This window comes from Sebastes fasciatus, chromosome 19, assembly GCF_043250625.1.
Source record: "Sebastes fasciatus isolate fSebFas1 chromosome 19, fSebFas1.pri, whole genome shotgun sequence".
NCBI classification, from domain to species: Eukaryota; Metazoa; Chordata; class Actinopteri; order Perciformes; family Sebastidae; genus Sebastes; species Sebastes fasciatus.
Window position 1 is genome coordinate 19,972,148 of NC_133813.1, and position 19,667 is coordinate 19,991,814.

General features: G+C 40.0%; 1 protein-coding gene across 5 annotated transcripts in view; it reads right to left on the bottom strand.

Moving 5' to 3' along the window:
- mrrf (mitochondrial ribosome recycling factor) overlaps nt 1–19,667 on the bottom strand; it is a 53,218-nt gene that overhangs the window by 22,935 nt on the left and 10,616 nt on the right. For 2 of the 5 annotated variants that reach the window (XM_074618229.1, XM_074618227.1), the window contains exons 1-5: nt 17,196–17,310; nt 14,413–14,580; nt 14,126–14,278; nt 7,312–7,430; nt 1,910–2,001 (exon numbers count right to left, since the gene is read on the bottom strand). In XM_074618229.1, coding sequence (XP_074474330.1) covers nt 1,910–2,001; nt 7,312–7,430; nt 14,126–14,278; nt 14,413–14,580; nt 17,196–17,202 — 539 coding nt within the window. In that variant the 5' untranslated portion in view covers nt 17,203–17,310. Of the gene's footprint in view, nt 1–1,909; nt 2,002–7,311; nt 7,431–14,125; nt 14,279–14,412; nt 14,581–17,195; nt 17,311–19,473; nt 19,619–19,667 lie in introns of those variants that run through there. The other 3 variants (XM_074618230.1, XM_074618226.1, XM_074618231.1) reach the window with 3 other exon arrangements.

Here is a 19,667-nt window from a genome sequence, read left to right on the forward strand (position 1 = left end):
TAAAAGCATGGTGATACACTGTACCAAGTAATGAAATAATTGCAAAGATATGTTTATTAAAATGTTATTAAGCTCTCAGTGTTGGAGAAAGTATACTTCCTACTTTTGAGAGGAGTTGCTACGGCATAATAAGATAAACTATGCTAAAAATTCAACATAACTTCAAACTGCATAGAGACCATAAAAGAAAGGGTGAGTCAGACTCTCGGTAAAACACAGACCTGTGAATAATGAAAAAACAATGTCCTCAGTTGTCCAAATGAGAATGTTAAGTGCTCATAAGCATGAAGTCTAATCATTTTAGTTCTGACTCCTGAGCAGCCATCTAACAACAATCACTTGCCGAGGTCTCAGACCAGATCCCGACAACTTTGTATTCACTTTGCATTTGTTAATCACTCAGAAAATCCTACTTCCCATTTCACTCTCCCTCTTTGTCCTTAATTGGCTTTTTTTTCGTTGTTTTTGCCTCGGGGACTATTTGCAAACAATCCAAGTGCGGCGTCTATTTACCGCAAACAATACGGCCTAATTACTGATTCCAGAGCCAATCAAGGAGCGCCTTCTCTTTGGAAATGTAAATGGAGGCTCGGAGCGTGCCGAGACTGATTGCAGGGGGAGAGCAGTCTGACTCTTGTGTCCCTCTTCTGCCAGACTAACACCTGCTGCTCCACGCGCACGCACACACACGCACGCACACACATACACACACACACACACACACACACACATGCACATAAACACAGGCCGGCATTCATACATGTATTCTTACATGCACATGTGTGTATATGTAAAAAATAAATAAAAAAAATACTATATATATACACACAGAGTGGTTTAGTGAGTGAAGGATGGATCGTTTTTTGTGAGGTTGTTTGACTTGGCAGAGAAAAAGAGAGAGAAAGACTGAGTGAGAGAGGTCCATCCAGAATAGAGAGAGAGAGAGTGACCAGACCCTCACATCAACACACGGGGGGTCTCTATACATCTACAGACAACAAGTCCATAAATCTGTTAGTTACAGGGATTTATTAATGGGGAGATATTCAAAACCATGGATGAGACTTACTGTAAGGTTTAGGTTTATGATAATTTACATTTTGTATTGATTATTTCACAATTATTTGGTTACTTATTTAGTCTATAAAATAGCATAACTATATAACATAACTATAAAAAACATTCTAAAAATATTTATTTTGTCAAATAACAGTAAAAAAAATAACTCATTGCGCTGATAGTAGTGATAATTCAATATGATAATTTATCCTCTTTCAATGGAATTGTATCATGATGAAATCATATATCGAGATATCGTGATACACAATTACGCTGTCTAAGCTGATAACAAGTACATACTAACTCAAATTTCTCTGAAAATCTGATCAAACTTAGTTAAATCAACTATTACTACTATTGTCTTATATTCTAAATTGATATTACTCTCTCTTTGTCTGCATGAAAATAGTGTAAGCTGGAAATATTTATTCAGTTTTTTTGTAATTTCTCTATAATTTCACGTGAAATTATGAACTTAAATTATAAATGTATAAACATTTTGCCATAAAGTTCTTAATTAAATTAGAAAATACTCAGTAATTTTCATTTGTTAAGTATTTAATTCATACAGTAGTATACACAAATAGGCTTTATTTCATATAGACTATTTATTTTTTGAACTACCAAAAAACATTCTATATCGTGATATATATCGTTATCGAGTAAATGATCTATATCGGGATAGAAGATTTTGGACATATCGCCCAGTCTTACTTCATGGTACAGAAACTGGGAAAACAGATGAATAACAGAAGAAAAGTAAAAGGTGTAAAGAAAAGATTGAAAAGCAGGAAAGTGTTTCTGCCCTTGGGGCTGTGTTTCTGTGTGTGTGTTTCAGAAAGAGACTCACTTGGGAACGGGCACCTTGATGATCGTCCCGTCCACCTCTGGGTTAAGGTTCATGCTACTCTCTCTCAGGGCACGGGTGGCGGCCGCTGTAGCCTGGGGGCGCACACACACACATTAACAGAAACACACACACACAGATATATGAATGTGTTCTTGCTTCGAGCGCTGGTGTGAATGAAAAAGCAACGCTACAACTGCAGGTAGTGGCCCAGCTCCAGCTGGCAATCATTAAGGTGTTGTGGTGTGTTTGTAGTGTGTGTGTGTGTATGTGTGTATGTGTGTGTTTGGGTGGGGTTGTGTGTGTGTGTGTGTGTGTGTGTGTGTGTGTCAGGGGAAGCCCGTGCAGTGTGGAAGTGCCTTGGGCCACTGTCAGCGCTTGGCCCTGTGGGACAGGACTGAGAGGTTGCAGGGCAGGGCGTTGACCCATGGTGACCTCACAGGAGAGTCTGCTTGGGCTTGTGTATGATACATTGATACACACACACAAACACATGTGCTTTTGACTTTGTATGTATTCATTTTGAAATTATTTTGAAATATAAAAGTAGCTAATTGCTTGCGTATGCAGATGGGGAATGGTAATTATCTTGAGGTGAGCACATGTACATTCACTTTAACTAAAGAGTGCATGAAAACACTTTTCTTGTATTGTGGTCATATTTTGCATGTGGCCAGCTCATTATTACCAAATGTGGGTCTGAAAGGGAGGTCTTAATTCTACTGGTTGGAAGGCAGAAGTCAACACATGATGAAAGACATTGATATCTTATGGTCTTCAGACAGGCACAGACACCGTGATTGTGACATTTTAACATGGCTGAGGAGCAATTTTTCCCGACCGAACCCATTTCTGTCCATTCTGTTTATTTCCATCCATTGAAGAGCAATTAACACTGAATGTTGCAGAAATAAAATTCTAAACTGATGATGTGAGGAAACAACTGAATGTTTCCTCACATCATCCTCTGTAATGATACAGTTATTCTTAGGTAATAAAACATCCAATCCCTACAGTTGGATGAACAATCCATTCATCTATGCTAGCAGTAGCGTTATTAGGACTATTATTAGGAGATTATACATTATGTATCACCTGTGCTTTTCCTTCTCTGCTGAGTCAAAAAGCCTCATGTGCACATTAGTTTCACTATTGCCAAAAGTCACTGTCTACAAAAGCAAGGTTAGTTTTGCGAAGACCAGCCTCATGTCTGTGAAAATGGACATTAGAGATTCCCTTCCCCTACATTTGTCCACATTAAAGGTACTGTGTAGGATCTGGCAGCATCTAGTTGTGTGGTTGCGGATTGCAACCAGCAGAGTACCCCTCCGCTCACTTTCCAAGACTGTGGTAACATGAGGCGCAGAGTGCAAAATCGTGGTAATGCCATTCGCCTCGCTCAGAGGTCATCCTTACCATTATAACACTACTTTAGGAGCAATGGAAGTCAGACGACGGCTGGCGATACCACAGTTTTACACTCTGCGGCTCACTTTACCGCAGTTTCACAAGCATGTCGGAGAACTACGGTGGCCTTCAGCTAACGTAAAAACATAAGGCTCTCTCTAGAGCCAATGTTTGGTTTGAACAACATGGCGTACTCTGTGAAGAGGACCCGCTCCCTATGTAGATATGAAGAGCTCATTCTAAGCTAACGAAAACACAACAATTCCTATTTTAAGGTGATTATATACTAATGAAAACATAGTTATTTCTGCTAAAATATCACCTGAAATGTTACACACTGTTCCTTTAAGAGCAAAAGTGAAAATGTGTGTTTCTGATCTGCACTGAGCAACTACATCAACAGAAATAAATAGAGAGGATGGTCGTGGATTTGGGACAAAACTATTACTAGAAATGAAAACATCTGCAGAAAATTCCCTTCTCAGCTGTTGTCTAAAATGGCTTATTGAAAAAAAGTACCATCTGTCTTCTTTTTAAAAGGATGAAGATAATCAAGAGGGAGATGAAAAGAAGAGCATCATGTGTTTTGTGAGGGAACAAGTGATCCAGCATTGATGTGGACGCAGGCTGGAGAGGCAGCTGTGCTGTAAATGATATCGCAACACCACACAGGATCAGACAAAGACGCTGTTAAGAGGTTTTCTGAGAAGTGTTGGTCTACTGCAGTCACACAATACTTTGATAATATCAGTTAATTTATTATAGTGGCTTTCTTTGGAATTTTATTTAAAAGTGTATTTGTATATGTTTGGCAGGGAGAAAAAGAAGCTTGCATGTGACTCAATGGTAAACATTAAAACAAGCATTCACATATGCGAAACATAAAAACTTGATCCACCACATACAACACAGCAAATACTACATTAGAACCAGAGAGCCACAGTTAAACAGTGCACACAGACAACGGGGAGGAAGCCAAATCCATTGAATTACTTAAAACAGGGTCACACTCCTCAAACCAATTCTGCAACCGCATGACAATTCCCTTAGCTGAGCTGAACAAAGTGTGCAAATGTGCAATACGAGGAAAAAGAGCATATAATTTCCTCTTTTTTTTTTACCCTACTCTCCTTTCTCGACAGCTCCTTCTGGCCTTATCCGCTGGGGGAAAGACATGGCAGCGAGATTAAAGGAATTTATTTGTGTGCATTAAATTAATTCATGTGGTTTTTCTTTGCTTTTCCTTTGTCAGAATCATCCGGAGCGCAGGCCTCTGGTTGCTCTCTTTGAGTGTGGGGTGATAGATTCGGCCCATACCTATGTTTGATTGTTCTCAGCATCAAATTCATCACCGCTTCCCCTCTCCCCGACGACCACTCCGGTGGTTACGGAAAACCGAGGGGAATTTCTCTGGGCCGGTTCTGGTTAATATGTTGGAGAGGAAGAGAAATTACGCTGAAGTTTCACATCAAACGCTTTGACGGCCCCGGTTCAAAGCGAACAGGCGAGCGGAGAGGAATGCGTGCGAGTAGTGCGCGTGTGTGCGTGTTTAAACAGGGAGTCTTGAAGAAAACACTTTCCGAACAAAGTGGTGGGATGCTTAAACATGCGCGCACACACTCATCCTAAAACACACACACCAAATTGCCTCCTGATCTAAGCATGCTGGTAGTTGTTGTTAGTTCCACTGTGCCTTCCCAGGCTGCTCTTAATGAATGAATGGAAAAACAATGGTAGGGCCTCTGGAGTGCCTGGTAATGGATAGGCATCATTATAAGCCTATTAGCTCTGGGTACTGAGGACTCACCTCTGTGTGGGACACGGGTAACGTAGGGCACGACAGGGTAGTGTGTGTGAGTATGTCTGTCGGTGTGTGTGTGTGGTCTGTGGTCTGAGTTTCTGGGAAGGAAATAGACTCACTGAAAGACCATTCAGCCTGACTCAGGTGGAAGACTGGATTTACAGATTTAAGATGCTGATAAATACTTAGATTTGCGTGTTGTTTTGTGATATCGGTACAAAAGAGAACAAAGAGGTGAAGCCACTGCTCGCAGATTCACAAAAGGTGACCGGTAGGAAAATAGAAGGTGGTGGAAAATGATTGCGAGAACTGTCTTTTGTTGTAACAGACAGGTGTTTCTCCAAAAGAACAAACTGCCTTTGAAAACAGGAAAACCAAATCATGTTACAATGGCTGGTTTAGATTTTTGGGGTGTAGGGGTGGCCATGTCAGTCATTGGCTATTTCTTTATAGTTATTCCTAATGCTTGTCATCGGTGCCACCGAGTCGGAATTCTGCGCGAAGTCAGATGAAAACACGCAGGTTCACCAGAAACTACAGCGGGGCTTCTGGCAGCAACCAGCCCACCACGGACAGACCCAGATCCGGCTTCGCTGCCGCCTTCTACATGCAGTCAAAGCTCCGGCGGAAGGTGGAGAGCGCTTCGCTACGCCGCTATGCAGGTCCCCGCTGTGGAGCCAACACCGACACCATACTGCTAGAGACTCAGGCCGTATTGCTGGGTACGCTGGAGGGAAGGGAGGCACGGGAGAACTAGAACCAGGACTGAGGAGGGCAGGCTGTCAGACCCTGCTGCAGTAAAATGAAAGGTTTTCTAATTGGAATCTGGTGCTCGGAAACACTACCGCTTTTGTCCAACAGGGACCGCCAAAATCAACATAAAATTAAAGTTCCTCGTGGTAGCTTTAACAGCAGCATGTTAGCATTGTCACTGTGAGCATGTAGCACGCTGACATTAGCATATAGATACATTAGTACAGCCTCACAGTCTTTTTAATCCTTTAAATCTTGTTTTATTGCACTTTACTGTATGCATTTGTTTTATTACTGTAATCATTACTATTGCCAGGTCTCTGAGTGACATGTTGTACATGGAAGTATCACTTGTAAGGTGGCATCATTCCTTATTCCTATTCATCTGAACTTAATTTCTCAGGTGGTATATATGTTTTCTTGCCTTCCTGTGTATCATTCCCTCATTTTAGATGTTTGTATACTATGCATGTAAACATATTAAATGTCTGCTTATTTGGTGGAATTTATCACCTTAACTCTGCATTTGATATCATTCATTTTGCATACTAGTCTTGTTTTTTTAAAGTGTTTTTCAGTCATATAAGCATTCTAACAGGTGTTTCACTACATTATACATATGTGTAACTGTGCACATAAAAAAAATAATATTTGAATTTACTAACAGTTGCATCTCATGAGAAGAGGAGCAGATGTGAAAAACCTTATGAAAACAAAGCACCACGTAGCTGTATATCGGCTCAATCAAACTAAGAGCTAAATCTTCAGTCATGACTGTCTGTGAATATGTGGTTGCATAATGTCGTATTAAATACTAAAAAAAAGCACATTTAGATTTTCCAGACCACCAGAAGGTCTGGCCGCTAAAATTGCGAGTTGCCCCTGTGGACAAAATTTCTTTCTGGAGCTCTGATTAGCGCAGCATTGTATCATCTAAGAAGGAAAAGAGGGAAAGCAAAAGGAGTAAAAAAAAAAGAAAAATAATCCATTCCTTCCTAACCTGGGGGTAAAATGAGGTAATTTCCTATTCTGTGACAACTCATACGCAGACGTAACCACATCTCAGTGCACACACACACACACAGAGTTTGGGTTCATGTTGCTATCTTTCACCCCAGAACAAAAGGCTCCTAGAGTGATCCATCAATTAGCATCTGAGACACCGTTGGAGAGAGAGAGTCAGGTTTCATTTATACAGAGATGTGGGCTTAGAGTTCTGGTCCGGCTCACTTTTCCTCCTGAGAGGAGGACCGTCTATCTATCTGTCTGTGCTTCAGATTATTTTTATAAAGCTTTTAGTTACTGTGTGCTTGTCTGCGTGAGACACACATACCTGTCGGGAAGAATCTGTATGTGTATATGTGTGTGTGTGTGTGTGTGTGTGTGTGTGTGTGTGTGTGTGTGTGTGTGTGTGTGTGTGTGTTTGTGTGTGTGATCGTCTTACCTCTGGGAAGCTGCTCATGTTGACCATAATGAGCTGAGGGGATTTCATGGAGACCTGGCCCAGCTGGTTGAGAGGGAACTTCCCATCTTGAGTCGTCACCACAATGTGATCCAGAGCTCCTGAATGAATACAGATAAATGCTATTGTTTATTTATTGTATTCATCATTATTTAGACAATTCACGGCATCATTTTACTGTTGCAATGTACAATGCGGTCACCCGATCTTGTACATCTACGCATATGAAGGCCAATTTTATTTGACAATACCAAAAATATCAGCATTAGCAGAAATACATATTTTATAGGCCGCATTTTATGTATATTTGACTTTATTTTTTCAAAATTTAAGTTGAATACTGTATTATTTAATGGTACAGTGTGTAGGATTTGGCGGCAACTAGTGGTGTGGTTGCAGATTGCAACCAACTGAATACCCCTCCGCTCACTCCTCCCTTTCCAAGACTGCAGTAACGTGAGCCACCGAGTGCGAAACCATGGTCACGTCGTTCGCCGCGCTCAGAGACCATCCTTACCATAATAACACTTAGGAGCAACAGAAGCAGAGAGTATAGAAACAAAGAGACAAAACACTTCTTTTTTTTTTTACAACAGCCGCTGCTGCCACTTTGGACTTAAAACGCTTATTTTATTTATAATATTTTTATTGTTCAACACAAGCCATTTCGGTGGAGACATTAAATATGACAACAGAATAGAAATAATTTTGTTTTACTTTTGTACGGCACTTTATAGCTTGACGTTTTACTGCTGTCCGGTAGTTGCTTTCAGTCCAAAATGGCGGAAGCGTAGCTTCGCTGCTAGGCGCTAATGTTGCAATGTAGCGAACAATTGACTTTCACTTCTTGGTAATATACGAAGTCAGACGGCGGCTGACGGTACCACGGTTTTGCACTCCGCGGCTCACGTTACTGCAGTTTCACAAGTGTGTCAGAGAACTACGGTGGCTTTCAGGTAACGTAAAAACGTGAAAGGCTCTCTCTAGAGCCAGTGTTTGGTTTGTCCGTTCTGGGCTACTGTAGAAACATGGTGGACTCCGTGAAGAGGACCCGCTCCCTATGTAGATATGAAGGGCTCATTCTAAGCTAACGAAAACACAACGATTATACACTAATGAAAACATGAATATTATATTCCATTTCTGCTAACAGATCCCCCGAAATGTTACACACTGTTCCTTTAAAATAATTTAAATTTCCACAATGTTGACTGCTCAATTTACTGTTACCTCATATTTACTGTTAGTGTCGTTTTTGATAATAAAGTTTATTGTTCATCCGTAAAATATCTCTACTCTCAGACATATCTTTCTCACAAAATGCTTGTTTACGTCATGTGTTTATGTAAAACACATGAATATTAACCAATATATTATTAACAAATTTGTTTTATTCTCATGGATCAATCTGAGGTATCAGGCTGTGGTAATATGGTAGCTTGTCTGGTTTGATGACACGGTTTCTATGTTGACTGAATGATCGAGATGAATGGGCAGCAGAAGCCACAAACTGCATGAAAAATGTTGAAACCACTATAGTGTTAAGAGTTTCCACGATCTACTGTCTCTCCCCACTGTCAACACGGAGAGAAACAAAGGTAAGTTCGCCAACAAGAGTTGACTTCTGTCCTCTCCTTCTCTCCCTCGCTCCATCCATCCGCCCCTCTCCCTCTCCTCCATCTGGCTAACCTCAGACGCAGTTGTTTCCTCCTTCTCCACCTCTGCCTTACATCACTCGCTCCCTGCTTACCCATTGGGGGCTGTGCTGGTGGTGAGTGTGGAAAAGGGAGGGTGAAGGGGAGGTGAGCCAATGGTGTAATTTAAAAAAATAATTTATCATGTGATTTCAAGCACAAAAAAACCCCCATAGATGTACCAGAAGAAGAATTTAAAAATAAAAGGTTGGTATGATGTGATGTAATGGATACCTTTAGTTTAAAGACTGGATCACTGACATACCGTCTACCTGCCTGCAAATTATTCTGTCTCCCTCTTTGACTCCAAACATCCGTTTGTGTGCAGCTCTAAACCTTTCTGTCCGTCTCACAGCGCCTCTCTGTGTATATGCAGACCGTTCATGTCAATATCTGTGACCTTCTGCCTGTCCGTCTTTGTTACCTGTGCCTTGACAATGAGCACCTACACATCTGCTAATACTTTAGGAGGGCAGACAGACATTTCTTAAACTACAAAGGTGGAGGGTGAGGAGGGGTACGAGGGTTGAGAGAGAAGAGGAAGGTCAGAGGAGGAGGGCTGAGAGAGCATTTGCCAAATTGTTATTTATCAAATATTGCAAATATAATACATACAATATAAATGTACACTATAGTTTTATATATATATACACAATTTTTTTTTGCTTTTCATTTAAAAATGATGTTTCTATAATTAAACAAGCCATATTATTTGTAAACTTCATATACTAGGGATGTACACAGTTAATCGATATTGGTGATTTTCATTCACATTCACCAGACTGAGATGAATGTTGTCCACCTATTGGAAGGTCGGTGGTTCGATCTCCTGCTGCTCCGGTCACATGTCGATGTGTCCTTGAGCAAGACACTTAACCCCAAATTGGTGTGTGAATGAGTATTTAGATTATTTCCTGATGGGCAAAGTTGGCACCTTGCATGGCAGCCTCTGCCATCAGTGTATGAATGTGTGTGTGAATGTGTGAATGCCGACATGTAGAATAAAGCGCTTTGAGTGGTTGGAAGACTTGAAAAGCGCTATATAAATGCAAGTCCATTTACCATTTGTTTGTTTGTTTGTCAACAGGATTACGGAAAAACTACTGGCTCAATTTTCATGAAACTTGTTGGAAAGGTGTAGCATGACGGAAGAGGAAGAACCAGTTACAGTTCTGCGCCCTCTGAGTGCCCTTCTAGTTATCTGTGGGTTCATCACAACGAGCGACCCCTTTCACAATCAAGTAGTCATTTAATCCATTCATAAAAAATATTGATTATAGCAGCTTTAATATGCTGTGTTGAACTCTAAATGTAAAAAACAGAAATTTGCAGTTCTACGGTGGATTACTTGCCTGGACGATTTCCTGGCCAGGAGCGGTGACTCCATGGTGTCTTGTCGTTGCCTTGAGGTTGCCAGACCACCAGTACAGACTCAAGGAGTCACTGGCTTGGCCAAGAAATTGTTCCGGCAACTTGTCGTTTTTACATTTCGACTATTGTACAGATTAAACAAATGTATGAGACATAACGTGTTGATTAGTAATCTTTAGAGGTGCTGGTAGGCGCATCTTTTTCCACCTGCGTCCAGGCTTTATGCTAGGCTAAACTAACCAGCTGTAGCTTTATAGTCAACAGAAGTCAACTGATTCTCTGCAAGGTGTATTTCTCAAAATGTCAAACTATTCCTTTAAGCTCCAATTTCATTTCCTTGGTTGGAAGACCTATTAGTAGCTAAAGGTTTCTACGTATTTCTAGGCATTTCTTTCTTTACAGTACTGTTGTTGTTGTTGTTCAATGTCTCAGTCAACCCCGTCTTAACAAAGTTTCCATGGAAACAGAGCCTGTTTTTGGGCCATCTTTACCCATCTGTGACTGACCACAACATGATGATCACTGCATTGATCCCCTCTCCATGCAGCTATCTGTGACTTTCTGCTATTTGCCACATACAAATAAATGCATGCACACATACAGTATGCATTCATGGCACCACACAACAGCAGTCATATCCACATACACACACACATGTACTCATAAGCTTAATGAGAGCCAGATGAGAGGTTCATGGAACAAACACACACACGAACGAGACACATAATACACACATGAACGAGACACATGCACACATTCGGACAGCTGACGTCATTCCATTCCACCATCTCATCTCTGCTGTCAGCTCTAAGTCCTGCTGCCTCCCTGGATTACTGTGCAGCTGGACAGAAGAGAGGAGGACAGAGGGAGTGGAGGACAGCAGCGAGTGGATGGAGAGGTGGAGCGAGGATGACGGGATGAAGGGAAGGAGACAGAAATGACAAAGAGAAACAGAAGGAAACGCAGGGAGTGAAGGAGGGAACCCTTGCCCTGTGAACAAATGTCTCCCTGTAGGTCAAAGGGAAATTTAAATATGAGACACAAATTGAAAATATCATATGAGCGGAGGCTAAAAGTAAAGCTGGGAAAGCTTTTGGAAAAACAAAAGAGAAGAGTAAGTAATGGAGGGATATAAAGGGAGGGGCCAAGGACAAAAAATGCTGAATGAGTGGAGAAAGAAAAAAAGCTGATGGGAACACGATGGAGAATGGACAGACAAATGAATAAAGAACAATGAAACAGTTGGAAGAAATCAACAAGACAAGACATTGAGGTGTTAACCACAAAATATCCATGTAGTGTAAAAGTGTAAAAGACTGCACATGCATCAAATGTCAGAGAAGGCGCACTTTCATCTGAGGACGAAAAGGAGTAAAAGCTCAGACACTTTAAGTTTGAAGTCTGCCTCCTCCCTCGGGAGCTTCCATTATACACCCCACCTCTGACTCCCCCGAGCCCAGCTCCCATTTGTTAGAACCCAGAGGCAAAAGGGTCATGACCTGGATGTAGTTGGGGAAGTAGAGGTCAAACTGGGGTCAAGGTAAGGTCACACTGGAGCTCACTCTCAGCCCTCAGGGGCTTTGTCAGGTAGATGCAAACAAAGAGGAAGACTTACTGACTTTTATCCCAAAGTCAAGACGTGCCTTTGGTGTGCTGTTAAAGGGTACCTTTGGTATTTTTCAATCTGGACCCTATTTTCCCATGTTTTTGTGTATGACTGACTAAAGGGGACAACAATTTTTGAAACTGGTCCAGTATTGAGGGCTAACGCTGTAACCGGTAGCCACGGAACGAGCTGCGAGGGCAAGTGGGCAGCGTCAATGTTACATTATGTTCACGAAAAGTGCTTGTTTTTGCCACTGAGAGGCTCAGATTGTTATTTTAAGTGTCTGACAACATTATAGAAAGCACCCTACAGAGAAACAAGGCAAAAGTGAGTATGGCTCACATACCCCTGCTCACTGCTTGACCTCTACTAAAGTAGGGCCCTTTTGGAACTAATGGAACAAGTTCTACTACGGAAACGAAACGGAAGTAAAAAAAAAAAAATCACTGTTTTTGGCCAAGATTTCAGAAATGTTGGGCACCCCGGACTTCTAACCCCCAAAAGGCAGAACTAGACCACACTGTCAACCATCATACCAAATTTGGAGTTCCTAAGTTAAATAGTTTTGGAGTTGTGCTCCGGAAACGAAAGTGTGACACGCGAACGGACGGAAGGACAGATGGACGGACACGCAGAGCGCCATATACCCCTGACTACGTTGTCGCGGTAGTATAATAAAACGTTTTTTTCTGGCCTTTCGCCTGATCCGGTCTGTTTGTTATTGTGTCCCAAGTCCCGCTCAAGGACAAGATTCGTTGTGAAATCTGAATATCCGTAAACTCTGACACAAATAAATACAGAAAACCACTGAATTCATAGACCTCATCCACATTGTCGATATCATCTAAATATTCAGCAATGACTTAGAAAATCATTTAGATAACACTAAGCTACGCTTTCTGTACTCCAACACAACAAACTCTGCCCGGCTGGCCCTCACGTTTCCACCATAGATGTATGCCACTATTCCACCGTTGTCTTCCGGCAACACGTCACCTCGCCAGATTTCAGAACGAGACTTCTCCTTGAGCGAGACTCTTTCCATGATGTTGTCAGACACTTACAATAACAGTCAGAGCCTGTAATGGCAAAAACAAGCACTTTTAATGGACGTAAATGACGGTGCCTGCTTGCCCCAATAGCACCATAGCGCAGCCTGTGAGCAGCTGCCGTCTACAGCGCTCCCCCTCAAGACTGGACCAATTTCAGAAATTGTTGTAATTGTCGCTCTAAGTGAATTAGACACCAAAACATGGGACAATAGGGTCCAGGTTGAAAAATATAGAAGTTACCCTTTAAGAAGGAACAGCGTGTAAAGTACATGATGCAATTGAAAAATAAAACCGCACTGCAACAGTCAAGTATGTATATCAATTCACTGTAGAAATCCAAACAACAAGGAACCCCTATATGTGACCTCAGCACTCTGTTTGTTACTTTGTAACATTATGGGAAACAAAAGTTAAAAGGTGTTCAGAGGTATCTCATGGATGTCAAGTGATTTCATCGATGTCATGGCAGTTCATCCAAATGCAAAATGATAAAATGTTAACTCAGGGCTAGGACAAAGGACACAACAAACAGCTTGTATAGAGAAGAAGAGATTATAAGCCATGTTTGTAGAGATGTTACTGAAAAACAATTCTTCGGAAAAAGTGTATTCAAACATTGGTTTCGTTCCGGGTAAACACTGTATCATTCTGGTTGGACTGCAGACATCCATGAGATCACAGACATACCTTTGCACATTGAACCTGCTGTTGGAAAATATATAAAAACACTAGTTTGGCCTATCCGTATGTGGTATGATATTCAATTCACTGCTTTTGTACTATTGTTCAAGCATGTTTTCTTCTTTAACTCTGTTAACAATAAAAGAAAATAGCAAGCCGAGCAACTAAATTAAACCCTTGCATTTGTTACATCACTGTCATTTCTCTTATTATACTGCCACTTGTTTTCACTCACAACAAATGGATACTTGGCCCTATTGGACGGCTGTTAGTTCGTATTGGTTCGTTTTGTCTTCTGTAAAGTTTTGAAACAGAGTAGTGTACGAAGGAGACACAGGCAGACAGACAACATGAGAGGGAGTCCGAGAAAGAAACAGAGATAAGCTGAATACCTGGCGAGGTTCGGATGCTGAGGTTGCGTGTGAAGTCCTCTTTGAGTGCATTGAGAACAGCTGCCATGTCCCCCTTCACTTCATCCAGACTGATGATGTCTTCCACCAGAGAGGAATTAATATTCACCTTAGCCGACTGGCCCTTTGCCTTGGCTTGGAAGATGAAGAGAGGGAAAGAAGCAAAGCACTGTATTATCTATCTAAGATGGATAACATGTAATCACGTAACCCGCGTTCATGCCAGCAGAACTACGGAGGTTGTGCACATGTGAAATCTCTTCACTGACCTTTTGCCTTCTTGGTGGCATAGAGCCTGGTGCATGCAGCAGGGTAGCAGGGGGTGTTGGGGTACAGCAGTGGTGCATTGACCCTGGAGGTGGCCACAAGGGGAGACCTGAGCTGTCGCACCAGGGACTGACACAGCAGAGGTCGCAGCAGGTGATTCATAGCCACAACTGGAACAGAAAGAATGGGGGGGAAGTAAGAGAGTAAATAAAAAACATAGTAGAGGAAGTATACAAACACAATAAGTTTGGAATATCATCATTTGATTAAATTTGACAGGATCACAAATTGTTCACAGATCAGTTGAAGGCACTGCTGGTAATATTTATCAAAATGAAGTAATAGCTCATATCAGCCAGTAGGAGGTAGGCCTACATCTTGTACTGACATTACAGTACCAGAGCCTCTTTTTCTCTTCACAACTATCTGCTGAGAATTTGAGACAAAAAATAATAATAAAAACAGAGCCAAACCTGTGAATGCTAGATTTTCTTTGCAATATCAGCCATATCTCTTTGCAATCTACAGTATAAAGAGTTAAATTTTTTTCAATAAAAAAAGGTTCCATCTGTGATTTTTTAACACATAAATTACAAGTATATTCAAAATACATACATTAACTCAAGAGATTGAATTACAACTAATCATCTTTTTTTTTCTGACCAAATTTGTTTTTCCTTTTTCTTAATGGAGACAAATATTGTGTTGACATGGCATAACACATCTAAATCTATTCACTAAGGTAATCACATCCATTATAAATGTAAATAAATTTACATTCACATAACTACATAAAATGAAATACAAAAATAAATGGTGTGAATAATACAGATATATAATGTATACCCTGAAGATAAGCACTTTGGTGTGCAATGCCCTTGCCAAAACTTTCGAATAATATTTGAACACAGTTTATTACAAATCATTTTTCAACCTCCATTTAAACCTCCTATGATCCTAATTATAACGTAACCCCACTCTTTACCCACGGCCCTCCTATCCATCTATTTGATAAATTCATTCATCTTGGATCTAGGGATCGAACTAATCATTTTCTTCATTATCGATTAATCTACCAATAGGTCTTATTCACAGCAGACATGTTGGCATGTCATAGCAGGAAAAGCACAGGTGTAAATGATAACAGTAATATAGCGAATGCATTCCACTTCACTGAGCTGACTTACAGGAACTCTTAATGGAATTGAGCCACCGTTGAGGAAATTTGTTTCACCTGTGCTTTTCCTGCTATGACAAGTCAAAGAAAATGTACTTTCTGCACTCATCTCTACAGGCTACATTTCATGCAATAAGTCACAAACATGCTCTTCCTCTTACACACACAACTCTATGGCCAACACGAAGTCTACACTCTGCCCACGCACAGTTGTTTGGGCATTCCTGAAGGGGATCCTCCCATTCAAAAGAAAATCACACAACAATATGAGACCAACCACAAAACCACCTCCCACCTCGCAAACTGGCTCTCGACTGCGAACTGTGTCACTGAACCTCGGAGTACACACACAGGCGCAGACAAACTGTGAGATATCTAAGCACACAGACACAAACACACACTAAAGCCCATCTTTCACAGTCAGTGGCTGTGAAGAGCTCACAGTGCACTGCAGCCTGACTGACATCCTCTATTGTCTGGTGTGTGTTTATAACTGGGAGCTGTGAGAAGAAACACACTGATGCATTAAAAGACAAGTCTGGTTGCAAGTGAGAAGAACTTTCCCAAATGCATCATATTACTGACATTTTTTTCTGTAAAATATAAAAATAAAAAGCAGGAATTATTTTCAGTCGCGAGCAAAATGTAAAAAAGTAAAACAAAAACCACCCGACTAATGACTGAAAAACTGAAGATCAAATGCACTCAAATGTATTAAAAATGATTTTTTTTCACTGAACATAAATATTATTTGAATAAAAAAACAAGTAAAGACCTCTCATCACCTGTCATGAGTCCAAACTAAAGCTGCAACAATTAGTCAATCTACAGAAAAACAATCGCCAACTATTTTGATAATCAATCAATCATTAGTAATGCTGTTTGCAGCCTCTCAAATATGAATTTTCCCTACTTTTCTCTGTTTTATATCATATTAAAGCAAATATTTTGGGGCTTTGGACTGACAAAACAAGATATTTAAAGAAATCTTTGACTTTGAGAAATTGGGACGGACATTTTTTACTATTTTCTGCATTTTATAGACCAAAAAACTAAAGAGAAAATAATCGGTAAATGAATCAATAATAAAAAATAATCGTTAGCCCTAGCCCAAACATCCCCTAGAGAAACCCACTGCTCTGAAAAAAATGTTTGAAATTATCTGATTATTTTAAATATTTATTTATTCTACTAACTGTTAGATTAAAGTTGTATCTCTCTAAATGTTGTTCTAAATGCTATTTCAAAGATTTATCCACACTGCCAGCAATATAATACTAAATCACTTTTAGTAAAATGTAAATGTATGTACTTATCTGGCCAGAAACAGACACATTTTGGATTTTTGTTTTAAAAACATGTCAGAATCAGCCTTAAATTATCCATGAAGTGTCGTTTTGTGTAATTGTAGATTGTAAACTCCTCCTTCGGTCACTTAAACCCCAAAAATCCCAGATATGATACTGATCTCAATGGTTACGGCCACACAACAAGCCCCTGCTGTTAATCCAGCATTTACTTTAGATATTAACCAACATAACATATTCCAATGGCAATATTTAGACTAGACTGTGGACCACCAGCTAGCCTACAATACAAAACCCATACCAGGCATCCGTGGCTGGCAGGTTTCCTGACAAGCTGATATGATACAGCGCACTCTGGCAGAGCAGATAGACTCGGATGTGGGACGTTGACGGATCGCTTTAGAGTGGAAGTCAAGCAGAAAAGGTGAAGCACAGGTGTTCAGTGGGATACTGTAGCCTCGTATCCTGTAGATTTCACACACACACACAGCAGCAGCTGCAGACACACCTCTCTTTCTTCCAGTAGCAGAAGCCAGCTGGTGAGCCCGCATGAGCTCTCCTCTGCACACTTTACAGTTCGAGCAGAAAATAATACAGCAGAGTATCTGATAATGCTCTGCCTCCTCAAACAAGCTGTTCAGACTAGGGCTGCAACTAACAATTATTTGAATGATCAATTAACCTCTCAATTACTTTTATGTTCAATTGATTAACTGTTTAGTCTATGAAGTGCCAGAAAATGCTGAAAGATTATTGTCTAAACTTTCTCAACCCAAGGTCACATGTTCAAATTGCTGTTTTTGTCCAGTTCAAAACCCAAATTAGGGATGCACCGATCCGACTTTTTCAGTCCCGATACCGATTGCGATACCTGGGTTATCTCCAATACCGAGTATCGATCCGATACCAGTGTTCAATTAATAAGCTGTATGCCTCACTGTGTGGAAGTGACTAGGATCATTCTTTTATGTGTAAGGCAACATCAGGCTTGACTTAAACATCGCTTTCCTAACTTTGTAAAATAAAATGTAACTAATAAATACATAGATTTGCATTTAGTTAATTGTTATTTATTATTAAAATAATACATTTTGCACATACAATTTGATAAAAAAAAAAAATCAAAATTAACAGGAATTACAGTTTAAGTGTAAACCTTTATAATGCAGCAACTAACTAGGCAAAAATTACATCAGGAATTAAAATTCCAGTATATAATGTATGGAGTATATAAGCATAGAACTGAATTTAATAGATTGGCCCCATTCTCACCAATACCCAATCCAGCTATTTGAGTCAATATCGGCCCGATATCTGATCCGGTATCAGTATCTGTGCATCCCTAACCCAAATATATTCATATTACGATATACAAATATTACAATTACATGATACAAAAAGCCAAAATTCCTCATATTTCAAAAAGATTAAACCAGCATATTTACAATTCTTGTTTTAAATTCCTGTTATTTGTGTTGTTTCTGTTTTGCTGATTGTGTTCTTGTGAATATTTCTTGTTCTCAGGTCTCTCTTGGCAAAGAGATATTAATCTCAATGAGACTGCCTGATTAAAATAAAGATTAAATAAATATATAAACCAGCATATGTTTGACACTTTGCTTGATAAATCACTTTTTAGTTGATTATCATATTATTTGGCATCCCTAATGTGTCTGAAAACTGAAAATGTCAGTTCAATTTGACTTTTTTTTATTGTCATGCAGACCACTGAGAGGAATATTAGCAGGGCAAATTCAGATGTAACATCACCAAGCTGAACAGATATTTAGATATAACGTTAGTATGTCGACATCAGAAGTTAGTATGTCGATATCAGAAGTTAGTATGTCGATATCAGAAGGATATCAGTCTTTTTAATTAATTTGTAATTGTCTGAAATATATTAATTATTTATTTTTTAAATATTTTTGAGAGTTACAAGTTTTTTTAACATGATCATGGAGCATATATACTGTATATTTGTATTCTGGGGGTATCGTTCCTATGCAGAGGGTAGTTTAGTTTATTTATAGACTACACTGAGGGCGTTTTAACCTTTAATAATTTATTTATTTATTGTGTTGAGTTGAATGTGCTACTTATTTTGTACTGCAATTACCTTTTGCTTTTTCTACATTTTTTCTTTTCTTAAAGCTGACTCTGTGTAAGCTGCTCAGAATCCCAATGTACTTATTATAGGAGCAAATGGCAAATAAAACTCTTGAATTTTTAATCTTTTGGTTATAATTACTGATGTGTTGACACCATACTGTCATGCAAGTGGCACCAGGTTAGTTTTGTAATTGATACTCGAGTAAAGCAGGAAACACGAGGCTGTCGAGGCAGATACATTATCAACAATAGTAGGTACATATTTATAAAATAACTGACTGGTCGTAACACTTTATGTAAGTGAAGCAGTGTGAAGGTCGATGTGATGCATACAGCACTTCTTGTACACACAATGGGAAAAAAACTACACATAAACAGCAACCACGTAGTTGCTAAACATGATAAAGCCGTTCATTTCAGCTCCGACCAGATAAAACCCAACATTAACTGTAAAACAGAGTACTTACGTTCACGTTTACAGCCTTTACAGCAGCAGCATGTTAGCTAGTGAGGAGCAACATATATGTCGTCATCATCCAGCTCCGACACTCTGAGACGCCCGGTTGTGTTGGAGACGTTTGAAACAGTGTACGGGGTGAACCGAATGAGCGGGGGGGGGCGGGGTTTCCTGCCTGAGAAGGTGACTCGGGAGTCCGGAGGA